Source organism: Frieseomelitta varia, unplaced genomic scaffold (genome assembly GCF_011392965.1).
Source record: "Frieseomelitta varia isolate USP_RPSP 00005682 unplaced genomic scaffold, Fvar_1.2 scaffold_185, whole genome shotgun sequence".
Taxonomy (NCBI): domain Eukaryota; kingdom Metazoa; phylum Arthropoda; class Insecta; order Hymenoptera; family Apidae; genus Frieseomelitta; species Frieseomelitta varia.
The window spans coordinates 1,686,256-1,701,790 of NW_025109583.1; the positions used below are offsets into that span (position 1 = coordinate 1,686,256).

A 15,535-nucleotide genomic window follows, 5' to 3' on the forward strand; every position below is an offset into this window, starting at 1 on the left:
TAGTTCACGCTCTTTTATCGAATCGTTTCAAAAGTGACTTTCAGGCTAATTTGAGAAGCCTAAGGCTGAGATTTCTATCCAATTTTATTGATACAAGATTGTAATAAATCAAACGAAAGATTCAGAAGTAATATATTATATTTGTAAATCGCGGTATCGTTTGAATGAAAGAACATTCTAAACTTCTGACTTTCATCTAAAAACTTCTGGAATATATTTTACAATTTTCTTTTTTGATGAGATTTATGCTGTTTAAGTAATCTTTCCTTCGATGAGAAAAAGGGAATCATCCACCAAATTCATACACACAAGCTGGTCCGTATCAAGATCTTGTAAGTCGTTTTCTCGACAATTGTTAGTGATAGTTGCGAAACATTTTCTGGATATTTTTTATGGTATGGAAAGAGTCTTGAAAGAAGCGAGGAGTAAAAAGGAATGAAGAGAAAGAGAAAGAGGCGTGTTTCAAAGATGAAGCGATATAGTGAAGTCGTAAATGTGATTTTTACAATTTCCGACAAGCACAACCGGTACCTTGAAACCTATCTTGTATCATAAAGATTCAAAGCTTTATTCAGACTCGTACGGCCGATTACTCGAATTTTCGATTATCCGAATACAGTCACCTAATTACGCAAATGAATTATTTCAGCTACGTGTCTAACAATACTTGTATAATATTTTGGAAAAAGTATTTTTTCTGCTTCAAATGTTTTCTGTGTCAAATCATTTCAGCGATTTGTCATGAATATTAAAAGAAATAGAGCCACGCTGTAATTAGAAAATAAATCAAATATTGAACATTTTAAAGAAAGGCTGAAATTACATTTAATTTAGCAAAAAAAAAGAAAAAAGAAATTTATAATCAGCGATGTTAAGTAAATCAAAATTATTAAATTCTTTAAATTGTTTAAATTCTTTAAAAGATTTATGAAAGATATTGAAAATGGAAAATAGCAAATGATGAATTAAACATGTGCAAGTGAATACTTAGAAAAACAAAATCATTGTCAGATTCGTTCATCTAAAAGAAGCTGTTGAATTGAATATAAAGTTTGTAATAAAATCTAGTGATATACGTATTCTTCTACATAATGAACATCCATATTTGGAAACAGTCTAAATTCTAGTTGACTTGTGACTAGAAATTTGGTTTTTCTCTAATCAGACCAATTATTCGAAAAATTGTTTATCTGTACAGCTTTTCAATCAGTTCGGATAAACGATATTCTACTTTACTTTCAGAACCAATTCTACCTTTATTTATAGTAACAACTGTAAAACGAAGATCATGTTTTTTTTTAATTGTGTCACTTTCCTTGAAAAGATGCGATATATAGGAAAGTACAATTTTGTTTGTGTATCTGTGATAGCGAGTGTAGAAGGCTACAAAAACGAGTCCTTTTCTTCCTTCACTGATTATTAGACGATATACACGTTTTCATGTATCATACACATTTTTTTTTTCATATATTTTTCTGTATACCGTAAGTAATTAAAAGAATGCAAGAATAATTAAGCATCGTACAAATTATTTCACGAATGTACCGAAATCAATTTTTTTATTTTAATTTATGTCTCGGAAATCTGAATCTTATTTTAATAAACGTTGAAAATGCTATCTGTTCATTTCCAATTCATTCATTTCTTTTTCCCTGCACGTCGTGATAACAATCGTTTGAATCGTTATTATTGTAACTCTTCAAAATTCACGAGAATTCATGTTTCATCATTTCTTTCTGACAATGAGTTTAGAGTTATAGAGAAGATAAAATAATGTGAGAAATGCTTCTAGAGCTGTGGTAAATTTTAATAGTGAAATAAAATTATGAAATTTCGAAATTATGAACAAAATGAAATGGAACAAAATTATAAAATTATTAAAATTATAAAATTACCAAAATTATAAAATTAATAAAGTTATAAAATTACCAAAATTATAAAATTACCAAAATGAAATAAAATTATGAAATTTCGAAATTATGATTGAACAAAATTATAAAATTACCAAAAGTATGAAATTACCAAAATTATCAAAAATTACTAAAATGGAATAAAATTATGAAATTTCGAAATTATGATTGAACAAAATTATAAAATGAAACAAAATTATAAAATTACCAAAATTATCAAAAATTAGCACTTACCAAAATTTGTCATTAACTGTATTAATTTAATGATGCAATCAGTAGAGGTTTCTATCTATTATTGATACATAATTATTTTCTGCAAAGCTACTTTCTAGCACTATCGTACTGTATCAGATTGTCCAAAATTTTTTTGTTTAAATAAATTGCAGCAAAAAAGAAAAAGAAAGAAATTTCTGTTCTCTCTTAAGATAGAAGAAAGGAAGAATTTTCTTCAAGCACTGCCTTATCCTATGAAAATATCTAGAGAACCATCAAAGTTAAATATTAAGCAAAATATTTGGAACTGCTTCTATTAATCCTCGAGAAAATAACCTTCGATATTCTTATACGGACCACGCAAAATCATAAAAAAAATTTAGCATTTTGACCGTCTTTTAATTCAGCCATACAAAGACTCAAGTGTTTTACACTGGTTCAAGTGTTTCATCCTGTGTTCAGATACAATAATGTTTCTCTCAAATCATTTTTGTAGTTGATCGTTTATAGTTCGATTGGTCAAACATTTGTCGAGTCCTAATCAATATAGCAATAACTCAAAGATGAACATTATTGTCGTTTGCTCACGATCCATTCACACTGTCCATGCAATTTTTGCTGTAATAATAGTACGTGATGTTAAATAGTCATCAGTTTCTCAAGTAAAATTAAGTTAACTGACTAATTGCGATTTCTGTCATGAAATGAAGCTTCCGATATTATAGAAAAAAATTACTATACCGTGATAATATATATGTATATTGTACGAAACACCCATATTGTGTAATTAATTAGCTTATTAATTTCCTACATTTGTTTTCGATGTGTCATTATCTGTTACGTACCCAAAAAATGTTATTTAAGTAGCTATTTCGCGTGAAATGGCACGTAAATAAACTATGTTTGATTAGGCTGTGTAATGAGTTCGTTCGCAATATTTCAACGACGATACTTTGTGGATTAGTGATACAGCGTGTATTATTTTGTTGATTATTCTTTACAAATGAATCAGTCGCTTTTGAAGATTTCGCCTTTTTTTATTAAAACAGTGATGAGCACGATTGCACTGAATGATAACGAAAAATTGTCGATAATTTGAACTAGTATAACTTCGTAGAAGAGGATCGCCTAACGAGATTCATTTTAAATCTCTACCTTGACACTCTTAAATTCGTTCTGCAAAAGGATGATGACAATTTTATTGGTTTCGTTGTATTTACAGCGAAGAGCATAACTTTGTAACGAAAACTCAAGTAAACAATCCACTTGATCAATTTTTAAAGCGTGAAGCCTCTGCTCTTATAGTCTCGAGTTCTCAAATGATATTTTAACATCGTGTAGCAAGTGGAAAAGATGAGGATAGGTATTATAAAAATTCAAACGTTTGTAAAAACACTGAACAAAATCTACCATGATCTAAAAGATTGAGGTATCCTTTACAACGACGAAAATTTGCTCTACAATTGTTTCTCTGTAATTTTTATTAAATTTCGAGGATTTTCTCTAAAAAATTCAAACGCTCTTCATTGTACGTGTGTATCTACGTCCTTTGAATTGCGAATGTTCCGTCGTTAATAGCATAATAAACTTAAGTGGTTTAATAATCGTAAGTCCAATATTTTCTGCATTAATGTACCATTCTTTTAACATTCGATTAACATTTAATTAATATTAATATTTTAATTATTATTTAATTAGTACCAATATTTTAATTGCTATTTAATTAATACCAATATTTTAATTAATATTTAATTAATACCAATATTTTAATTGCTATTTAATTAATATTAATATTTAATTAATACCAATATTTTAATTGCTATTTAATTAATATTAATATTTAATTAATACCAATATTTTAATTGCTATTTAATTAATATTAATATTTAATTAATACCAATATTTTAATTGCTATTTAATTAATATTAATATTTAATTAATACCAATATTTTAATTGCTATTTAATTAATATTAATATTTAATTAATACCAATATTTTAATTGCTATTTAATTAATATTAATATTTAATTAATACCAACATTTTAATTGCTATTTAATTAATATTAATATTTAATTAATACCAATATTTTAATTAATATTTAATTAATATTCGATTTTATATATTAAATTACCAATTTCATATTGTGCTTCAAATGTTTGTAATGCTCGTTTTCCCTCTGTTTTTGTGAATGAATTATGTATATTGTCTGCGCTGCAGATGGCGCAAACAACAAGCTTTTATTAATACATATTTTTAATATCCTGAAAATTGTAACGTCAAGCGGCGAACGAACTTATCACACAACTTAAATATCATCAACAGGTCATTTTGTATTGATAATTGTTAAAAAATTCAAAATTAGAAGTGTAACAGCAGGGCTTCTGTAAAATGTTGTTAGTTTATCATGGACTCGTTTATAATTATTTTATATTGTATTACAGAAGGGACATTATAAACGAAGCTGTCGATCATTTCGATACAGTTGGATAAACAAAGCAAGATAACGACGAAACGTGTGCTTTATGTCAGCGCGTGTATCTCGTAAATTTTTCGCTGAATGTAATGACTAATCAAAACCTCGGATAATTATGTATATTATTAATTTAATTCGCTAGCCTGATCCGATACTCTTTGCGAGATAAATCGTCCTCGGAGAAAGAGTATATGGATCACGTAATATATATATATGCATTTACTATAAGTTCCAGTAACATACGATTTAATACATACTTTCGTTTAAAACATTTGTTCCAGAAGTCTCGATTCCTAATATTTTTTTTATTTATTGTGTGATTTATTATCAAGTGCTCTGTAACTAACACGTTGACCATTAATATGTGTCGTTCATTTCTTCAAGATGTTATTGAAAAAAGAAAGAGGAAATGCTCATTCCAATTGATAGAAAAGAAGCATTAATTTAACTTTCAGTTTTGAAATATACAACATATAAGTAGGTTACACGTCTCACGTTTACGCCAAATGTCTGTGTTCATTTTTTTACGAAAAATATTACGATTCACAATCGGTATTAGATGCATCGAATCCTCTGTAAACGTTTGTATTGTGTTATAAAATTGCTGAAACGCCACAAAAATAATTGCCCTTCGTGCTTTAATTCAGGGAATTCAATGAATTCAGTGTTTGCAAATGAAGCGATATCAAAATTAGCGACGAAGGTAACTTATGCTAAAATTTATAACGCAGTTTTAAGGATATTCAAATAATGTACAATACAGCATTTAAACTCGTGTCAAACTTTGGTAGACGAAAGAGAGAGATAGTTTCGTTTAACGCTAGCAAATTTTTGACGTTTCATTTAGCCACTGACAGAGGAAATGCCTCGTTTCAATCTTCGAAAAGAATTTACACGATTTATTATTATCGTGTGTCATGTAGGATTTCAAAATGAAAGTACATTCATGTCGTTGATAATGAAAGTAATTGTGTAGCTTTGTTTAACTGAGAAATCACGTACACTTGTTTCACATGTACACTTGAAATAGTTTTTGTTTATAAATTTTTTTTTACTGTTATTTTATGTTTTAATTATTTAAGTTAGCTCCCTTTTCTTTTTATGTTTTAATTATTTAAGTTAGCTCCCTATTTTCAACTATTTTATTTTTATTTTTAACTATTATATTTTTATCTATTATATTTTTATTTTTACTATTTTATTTTTAACTATTATATTTTTATTTTTAACTCCTATATTTTTATTTTTAACTATTCTAGTTTTATTTTTAACTATTTTATTTTCAACTCCTATATTTTTATTTTTAATTATTTTATTTTTAACTCCTATATTTTTATTTTTAACTATTTTATTTTTATCCATTATATTTTATTTTTTAACTATTTTATTTTTAACTATTTAAGTTAGTTCCTCTAACTGAAATTAAAATAAAATAAAAATATAATAGTTAAAAATAAAATAGTTATATACATATATATGATTTGCAGACGTCAGAAATTATTAACTTACAATTCCTGAATTTGATCATATCGTTTTCACAAATTATTATTTCCTTTCCCTCAACTTCCAAGATAATTCTTCACTCACGATTTATATTTATATTCTTTCATGCGTTATTATGACGGACCACAAGAAGTAAATTTTTCCATACGGTTTTTCTGTTTCACAACCATTGCCTTGAACGAGTGAAAGACGAATGTTCGTGAAAATCATGTAAATATATATTTAACGATAAAGAAATAGCTGACTGCTTGACCAATACGAATAAGATGTGAAAAACTGTATGACTGTGGAATTCTATACTGGTAAAGTGAAAATTAATCGTTCTTGTTCATAATTCATAATTTTGGGAACGTAAAATATTTGTGTACATATATATACAAACGTGATTATTCATTGGATCAAACAAATTATCGTGCCAAATATTGAATCAAATTTCAGTCGTAAATTTAGGTGATATCCTTTAGGATTACATAGATATAAAAATTTCATATCATTTTCTTTAATCAGTCGTTCAGACTTCTTTTTTTTTTTTCTTCACCCTCATAAAATCGAATTATATTATAAATAATTGTATTTTTCGTCAAGTAGGGTAATTTGAAAGAAAAGACACTAAAATTTACGTTTCGTCAACAGTATCTAATTTTGCTATAATATAAACAGTATAAATATATTTGAAACTTCATTATTTCTTGCCGGAAGCCCATACATGAAATTGTTGTACAACGTAGTTAATTTCAACACCACGAATTCTTTTCATTAGATAGATATTAAATAATAAATTACTTTTTAAATACAACATTTCGTCCCATTCGTAATGTATGAAAAATGCATTTCTTTAAACAATACACTATGCATGTAACAGTTATAAAGTTATAAACAATTATTATTAGCTTGTAGATACGAATCCTACATTACAGATACAGGTTATTATTATTATCCAAGGTTAAAGGACTTGTAAATGTAAATCTATAAGTGTAACTAAAAATTATTGAAAGAAAGTACATTATTTTCTCAAACGTAAATTATTAATCAACGATAAATGTTACTTGTAGTTAATTTGTTTTCAAATTAACGAATATGAAGAAAATATGACAATTTTATCGAGTTTTATTATATTTACAGTGAAGAGTATAACTTCGTAAGAAAAACTCAAGTAACAATCCACTTGATCGCTTTTCAAAGCTTGAAACTTCTATTTTTCACAGTCTCGAGTTCGTTTTCTTCAAATGATATTTTAATATCGTGTGGCAAGTGGAAAAATGAGGGTACTTATTTTCAAAATTATTGTAAAAATTCAAACGTTTGTAAAGACACTGAAAAAAATCTACCATGATCTAGAAGATTGAAGTTACGACTTCTGAAAATTTGCTCTGCAATTGTTTTCTGTTATTTTATTATTTTAAATATTCTGTTTCTGCTAAATATTATTTTAAATTTCTGTTATTTTTTTATTTCAAATATTAAGATCCAATGAAATGTTAGGATTTCTCGAATTTTCATTCGTTCAACGCTAATATCCACACCTCAATAAAATGATGAAAAAGAAATCGTACAACAAGTTTTCAGAAATCGTTGTAAAAAGGAAATTTCAATCTTCAAGGTCATGAAAAAAATTTTCTAACATTTCCACAAACGTTTGAACTTATACAATTTTCAAGAAAAAAAGTATTTCAAGAAAAAGACTAAAGATGGGGATTTTACGTTTCAAAAAGTGAAACCAAGTAAATTGTTATGTGATATTTCGTTACGAATTTCTAATAATCCAAATTATCGGCAGTGTTTCCTCGTTATTAATTCAGTTACGCTTTTCACTATATCTATATATCGAGTATATCAATTGATTATAAATTATCATATTGAGCTTCACGGTATCTTTTCATTCGTCAAATTTTATTTATTTATTTTCACAAAAGAATGAATATCTTTCCACTCATTGTACAGAAGCACTCTAATGAAATTGCATCTCTCTAGATACTGAAATGAAAAGTGTAAAATAAATGACTCTGTCAAACTGTCATACGAATGTATATATATAAAAATTGTCAAGCTGTGAAACAAGTAATTGAGTTAGAAATCTGAAAAGGAATTGTTAAACGTTTCATTTCAAATGAAAATAATTTTGTACTTCAAATTCAAGCGTTCAAATAAAATCTACCGGTGTAAAGTTTTGTTTATATTTGATTGCCTCCGGTCAAATAATTTTCTCTTGCCTGAAACAACGTCCAGATATTCTATTACAATGTAAATAATATTTTATACCCAATAACTCTATCGTTTCTATCGTTTCAATTACAATAGTTCGTTTATGTTAGTTTATTTCAATAAAACTAACTTTTTTCTACATTTGAATATTTTAAGGAGGATACGTAATATGCAGAGTAAATAAGGAATTCATTGTAACTTCAATTTACGTTCGTTTTCATTAAATTGAGTATGATTGTTACGCATGGTGTTCAATTGGACAAGTATTTACTTTAACTATGTATGTATAAAAGATAACATATGCATAAATATATAATTGTCCTTATTTTAAAATTATTTATTTCAATTTCAATATATAATTTCGTTTATCCTGCTAATTTTGTCATAACCAGAAATCTAATCATGATTTAATTTGTCGAATTTTTTTTATTAAACATATTTTTACATTTTTTTCATGGAGCGTCTGTTTCTAATCTATTAAAACTTCACAATTAGAAAGAAAAGGAAAGGAAAAATAGAACAAACTCTTGTTAGATATAAACAATTTATGAATATCTAGCTTGTAATCAATTTTATTAAACAAAAATGAAGATATTAAATTATTTTAATAGTTTCGTTTCTGAACTATTTCTCGTATATGACGACGCACGTTAATTTTTAACTCTTGTGAATATAACCATCTTACGTCATTAAAGTAAATGAATATCTGATAAAATAACATTCGTCGAAAAGTTGCAAAATTTAGCGTCAATTTTACAAATGTCCACGAACTTAAGAGATGTTAGGTAATAATTAACAATAATAGAGAAATTTGTGCTATTAATGTAAAATGTATCGTATTGAGAAAATGTTAATACATATATATTTAACGTATATGTTTGCTATTTAATTATTCATTGATTGTCTCGTGGTAACGATTCCTTGATAACCAATTTTAAAATATTAGCTAATCATGCCATTACATCCAGAACACATCGTCCAATTGCAATAATTTTTATATTATACCGTATTGTTATTATGCTACGCTAGATTATTTTATCTCTCGCTATAAACTTTTATAATTAATTTTTCTCAAATTAAAGACAGTTTCGTATAATTCACTATAATACTGTTGCAGTGCTAAATTTTCGAAAAAAAGAAAAAAAGAAACATAGTGATATAAGAATCGATATTTCGTAAATGAAAGTACGTGTGTTATCCTTACTTCCTTAAACCGTTTGTTCAGAGTATAATTAAGAATAAAAAAATTTACTTTGCTGCAACAAAACTGGTTAAGTATTTTTGTAAAATGAAATTGTAAAATAAATAAGATTTTGAATGTGATTATTACCTCTTGCGAATCATTAGCAGATTAGTATAGCCATTGTATTCAATGTTAAATTATGATAAAAAAAAAACCTTTCGTATCACTGCCGTTATTGTGTTCTTTATACGTTCTCTTCAACTGTGTATTTAACTTTTTATCTCGTTGTATTTCACAACTATACATATGTAATATATTAGACAATGCGTATTTTTAAATGTAATGACTGTAATGTAATTGATTAATGTACATAAAGAGCTGTATACTTTCCGCATAATAATTGAAATGTTGCTGTATCATTTTCTATTGACGAATTAATATTTATACTTATATTGTCATATAAACTAATAAAAAAATTACAGTAATTGTAATTCATGCGATTTTATTTCAAAATAACCTTGAATAATATTTTCATAACTACATAATTATTTATTTAATTTATTTATTATTTGATAATTTATTATACATTATTTAATAATTTATTTACTTAATTATTCAATTCGTAATGAACATTTGGAATTTATAATTAGACTACATTTATAAAAGAATGCATAATTATGATAAAAACTTTCTACCAAAATTTAACAATTAGAATTAATAAATGCGTTGGAGTTTTTATTCGAGTAAAAATCGTGAAAACTTGTTTCAATAATTATTTCGTGAAAGGATAAGTTAATTAATTAAAAAGTGAATTACAATCTTGTTTTAAGTAAAAACAATAAAAAAATGTTGCACGATTTTATATGCTATGCTTTTTCATTGCACAATTTTTCTTTTTTTATAGAAATGTTTTAAAGTAAAATATTGCATAGGTAACATTTACAAAATCAGAGACAAGCTTGTAATAAATTAATATTTATTATGATATTTACAAATATGATAAGATTTTTTTATTTACAAAGAAAATTCGTTCGTTATGCGATCGATAATCAAACAACAGTTGTATCCTGCTTGTGATCGTTTATAGAAATCGATCGTATTCGCAAATTTTGCATTTGAGTCTCTGCCATGTTGTGTTTCCAACGTATTGAAGTAGATTTAAGACGACCTGAGAAACAATAAAATTTGTGTTTAGTTGATCAAACTTTCATTCGTGGCATCAAGTCGAGACCCAAAGATGTTTCATTGTTTAGTCTCGATTATCGTTTAATAAATTTCTTAAATATCTAAAACGAAATTTCTAAATATCTAAAACGTTAAATATGTAACGATTAGATTGCGGATTTTTACGTCTTTATGCGAAATTTGGAGATACGAGAATGCACAGAATATAAAAATAAAGAAAATGTAAATATATATGTGTTCAAAGTAGAGAATTTATTATGACATTATTGAGATGTAACTAATTTCTGTTTAGGTTCAACTTCCTTATTTTTTATTACAAGTTGTATCTATAACAATTTTTTAATTAATAAAATTTTTTAATAATTAGTTGTGTTTATGAAAATTTTTTAATAATTAGTTATATTTATAAAAATTTACAAACGCATAAAAATTCGTAATATAGCAGTGTTACATTATATAGGATAACAGTTAAAGTTTAAATCAATACTGAAATTGACTTGAAACGAGAAATTATAAATATAAAACTAACTATTTTTTTTATTAAAAAAAGTGTTCTAATACTGGAATATATTAATTAAAGTTAACTTGTATCAGAGAAATTAAACTGAATGAAATAAAAAAAGATTTTTAATACAAAAAGGAAACACCTGATTGATCATTTAAATCACTTTTTTAGTAGTTTTAATGTTAAAATAGTGTTCTAAAAAATTCTATTTACAAAGCATACGTTAAGAAAAAAAAAAGTTATTAATCTTCAGTAGATCTTTGAAAAGATTCGCACGTCTTCTCAAATATCAAGTATTTTTTAACTATGAATTATTCAAATACTGATCAACGATTCTCATTCAGATCGCTTATGTGAAAAACTGTAATAAGTTAGCTGAATTATCGCGTTAATATCTATTCTGTAATAATAAATTTCTTTTCTGTAATAATAAATTTATTTAAAACGAATATTGTTAAATGCATTTTGAGCTTACAAATTTCTGTTCAATAAAATCAAAGTGAAGTGCTCTGAAGATGTCTTTTTTTTAATGAAAATTTGTTTAGTGAAAAACCTCTGTTACATAGGATATTTGACAACAGATGGCACAAAAATTAAATAATTCAAAGTCAAAGTTTTTAAATGTCAAAATTAGATAAAAATGAATAACAAAAAAAAATACAATAAAAATTTAAAGAATTCTCTATGCTAACCAAAAATAAGGTAATTCAAGACACAATTTAATAATTGTTTACCTGAATTGTAAGGAATAACGTCTGATCGTTGAAACTTTACAAATTCCTGTGTTGGTGAATTGGCACAGTCTGTACGCTTGCACATTATTAGTTGAAAGTAGACACGAAACCTGTAAAAAAAAAAAAAAAAAGAATCGAACTATCTTGAATTTGGTAATTTTTAAAAATTAAAATTAAAATCTTTATCGATGAATTACTTTGAACAGTTGAATAATTAATAAAAAGCAATCATGGTACGATTCATGAATCATGGTGTATGATACTACGTGCAGTATCAAGTCGAAAAGAAGAAAGAAATATTTTTTCATTTAAGATTCCGTTTTCGACAAAAATGAGTTTGAAATTCTATCACATATACGTGTAGCATTTTGCTGCAAAAATGACATGAATAGTTCAGTAGAGGAATCTTCCTCATAATTATTTTATGGAACACGTAATGATAATATATAGGAATCTTATAATAGTAATTATAATATATAGAAATCTTATAATAGTAGTAGTAATGATAATATATAGGAATCTTATAATAGTAATTATAATATATAGAAATCTTATAATAGTAGTAGTAATGATAATATATAGGAATCTTATAATAGTAATTATAATATATAGAAATCTTATAATAGTAGTAGTAATGATAATATATAGGAATCTTATAATAGTAATTATAATATATAGAAATCTTATAATAGTAGTAGTAATGATAATATATAGGAATCTTATAATAGTAATGATAATATATAGGACACGTAATGATAATATATAGGACTCTTATAATATATAGGAATCTTCCTCATTATTATTTTATGGAACACGTAATATCAATAATATATGTACGTAAAATTCAGAAATGATATCATAGGAAATACTAAATATACTAAAAGTGGAATATCTCTGAAAAAAAAAAAATAAAATAAAATCACAAACGAAGTAAAATAAAAGAAGAATAGTAAAACATATTTATGATTCGAACGTGAGAGTTCTAGTGTGAATTATAATTATTACGTGTACTGAGTGAAAAAATAATTGAAAGACACTTCTTGTGACATGTGTTTTCTGATTTTCACATTATGCCAAATAATAAATGTTGCTACTATTAAATACTAATTTGATATTTGACAGTGGTTTGATTAAATATACTTGCATGATATTTTGTATTCATTTTGAAAAAAAAATATTTTTTTCAGAAACATCCTATATAGTAATATTAAATGTTTGTCGTGGTATTAAACTCACCTATTGTTCATCCAGTAGTATATAATGGGATTTACCATGGCATTTGACATGGCGAGCCAATAAAAGCTTAAATAGACGTGTTGAATGTAGCTAGTTTCCGCAAAATGGCTGTGATGGTAAACGAAAATAAAAAAGCCTTGATAAGGTAGCCAACAAATGGCGAATATCACAACTATTATAATAAACATCTTCACCACCTGCAAGAAAAATAATTTTATCGATCGTTCGTGAATTTTTCAAATTTATCGTCAGACGTGCAGACTTTTGTATTTTCAAAGCTAAATGGCCAACTATTTTAGAAAATAATTTATTGCAATCAGATCCCATTATTAAAACATAAAGTTCGCATAATATAAAGTGTGCATAAATATCTATTAAATAAATATATATTGGTGCTCTAAAACAAACTGTTATAAACATTAATCTTCCTGATTAACAAATATAAATCTCATTGGTGAAAATTGAAAATGAATTGAATAAAACACACACACACAAAACTATTCAATAGAATATTGATAATATTATTCATGTGAATTATTTTCCGCATAGTGTCAAACCTAAAATAAAATTATTATTTATAATACTAAAATAAAATTATTTTATTTAAAATAATTATTATTTGATTTAAAATAAAATCTAATATTACTTTCAAATAAATCATTTTTATAATACTAGACCAAATTTGAAATTCTTGTATCATAAATAATTCTAACATTTTGCGCGACAATAAAAATCTAGAAAGGAAAGAAATTAGAAAATTTAATAAAGGAAAAGAGTGTGCAGTATATTCACGTTTCCTCTACTCGATTAGTAAAAAATATCTATTAAATAAATGTCATTGTCGATTATCATCAGTGCAAATTGATATTTAGAATTTTGTCTTGCGAACTGTCCTTAGACTTTATCATTTTCACCATTTCTTGGAAATGTTTCTCAGTTCACTTTGACATTCAATTCAATTGATTTTAAAAAGGTTACTTGCTTTAGAATCTCTGTATCTCAAACTAGTATCGAGCATTATTATCTTATTCCATTTTATACCAGTGAAAGAGATCTCATGGTCAGTATATATCCTCCTTAGTTAAATGATCGAACTCGGATCGATTAAATTCAGACGAGAGTTGGGCGATAACTGATTCTTTTATCATCGTTTCTATAACCTGCGTTTATCTTCTCTTCGTTTTATATAGATAATTTGAACAAAATTAAAATTAAAACATTCTCACATCACCTTAATATCTTTAATATCTTTTGCAAAGAATAAGGAAATATTAGTATGTAAGAAAATATATGTATATGTAATCACATCGAGAAATATGTCGACAACCTCCAAAATTCGAGAAAAATGATCGTGAGAGCGAGAAATTGTTTATTGGAATATTGTTTAGAATATTATCGTATTAGAATATTGTTTAGAATATTATATCGTATTAAAATATTATTTAGAATATTATTGTATTAGAAAATTATTTGGAATATTATCGTATTAGAATATTATTTAGAATATTATTGTATTAGAATGTTGTTTAGAATATTATCGTATTAGAATGTTGTTTAGAATATTATCGTATTAGAATATTATTTAGAATATTATCGTATAGTTTATTATCGTATAGTATCGTATATCGTATATTATTTAGAATATTATCGTATTAGAATATTATTTAGAATATTATCGTATCAGAATATTGTTTAGAATATTATCGTATTAGAATATTATTTAGAATATCATCGTATTAGAATATTATTTAGAGTATCATCGTATCAGAATATCATTTAGAATATTATTGTATCAGAATATTATCTAGAACATTACTTAGAATATTATTTAGAATATTATCGTATTAGAATATTATTTGGAATATTATCGTATTAGAATATTATTCCGAATCGAACAACTTCGTCGTGGAAATATTCAATATTCAGACGGCACAGCATGACTAGCAATAAGTACTATCTAGGATCCAACATGACGTATATCAGAGACGAAGATTGCATTTCAATTTCCGACAAAATAATAAATGAAGACTTATTCATTCTCACCAGGGACATCTCCACGCAGTATCTATAATACAACAACAGACTACTTCTGGATTGAATTTTTATTCAAGCCAATAACCAATAAATCTCAAGCAGTTTCTTAAAGAACGAAACGATTGAGAGATATTGATTTTTCATTGTTCTGACTACAGATAATCATTATGAGGGATGACAATTATTTTCGGTTATTAGTAACTATTATCTGTGACAGAAATTTATTTTTTGCTTGTCAGTGAAAGATCTTTTTGATTACACTCGTTACTATATTATCAATCACTATAAACACTGATAATTAGTTGATCATTAACAACATTAAAAAAAGAGTACTATATAAGACATATAGTTACATA

General features: G+C 25.6%; 2 protein-coding genes across 2 annotated transcripts in view; one reads left to right on the forward strand and one right to left on the reverse strand.

Annotated features, from left to right (window-relative positions):
• Positions 1–15,535, forward strand: part of LOC122538996 (tetraspanin-5-like) — a 131,818-nt gene that overhangs the window by 113,514 nt on the left and 2,769 nt on the right. The gene's annotated exons all lie outside the window — the stretch shown is intronic.
• Positions 10,487–15,535, reverse strand: part of LOC122538995 (tachykinin-like peptides receptor 86C) — a 48,220-nt gene continuing 43,171 nt past the window's right edge. The window contains exons 6-8 of the mRNA XM_043673549.1: positions 13,146–13,342; positions 11,910–12,019; positions 10,487–10,653 (exon numbers count right to left, since the gene is read on the reverse strand). Of these exons, the coding sequence (XP_043529484.1) occupies positions 10,535–10,653; positions 11,910–12,019; positions 13,146–13,342 (426 nt within the window). The 3' untranslated portion in view covers positions 10,487–10,534. The remainder of the gene's footprint in view (positions 10,654–11,909; positions 12,020–13,145; positions 13,343–15,535) is intronic.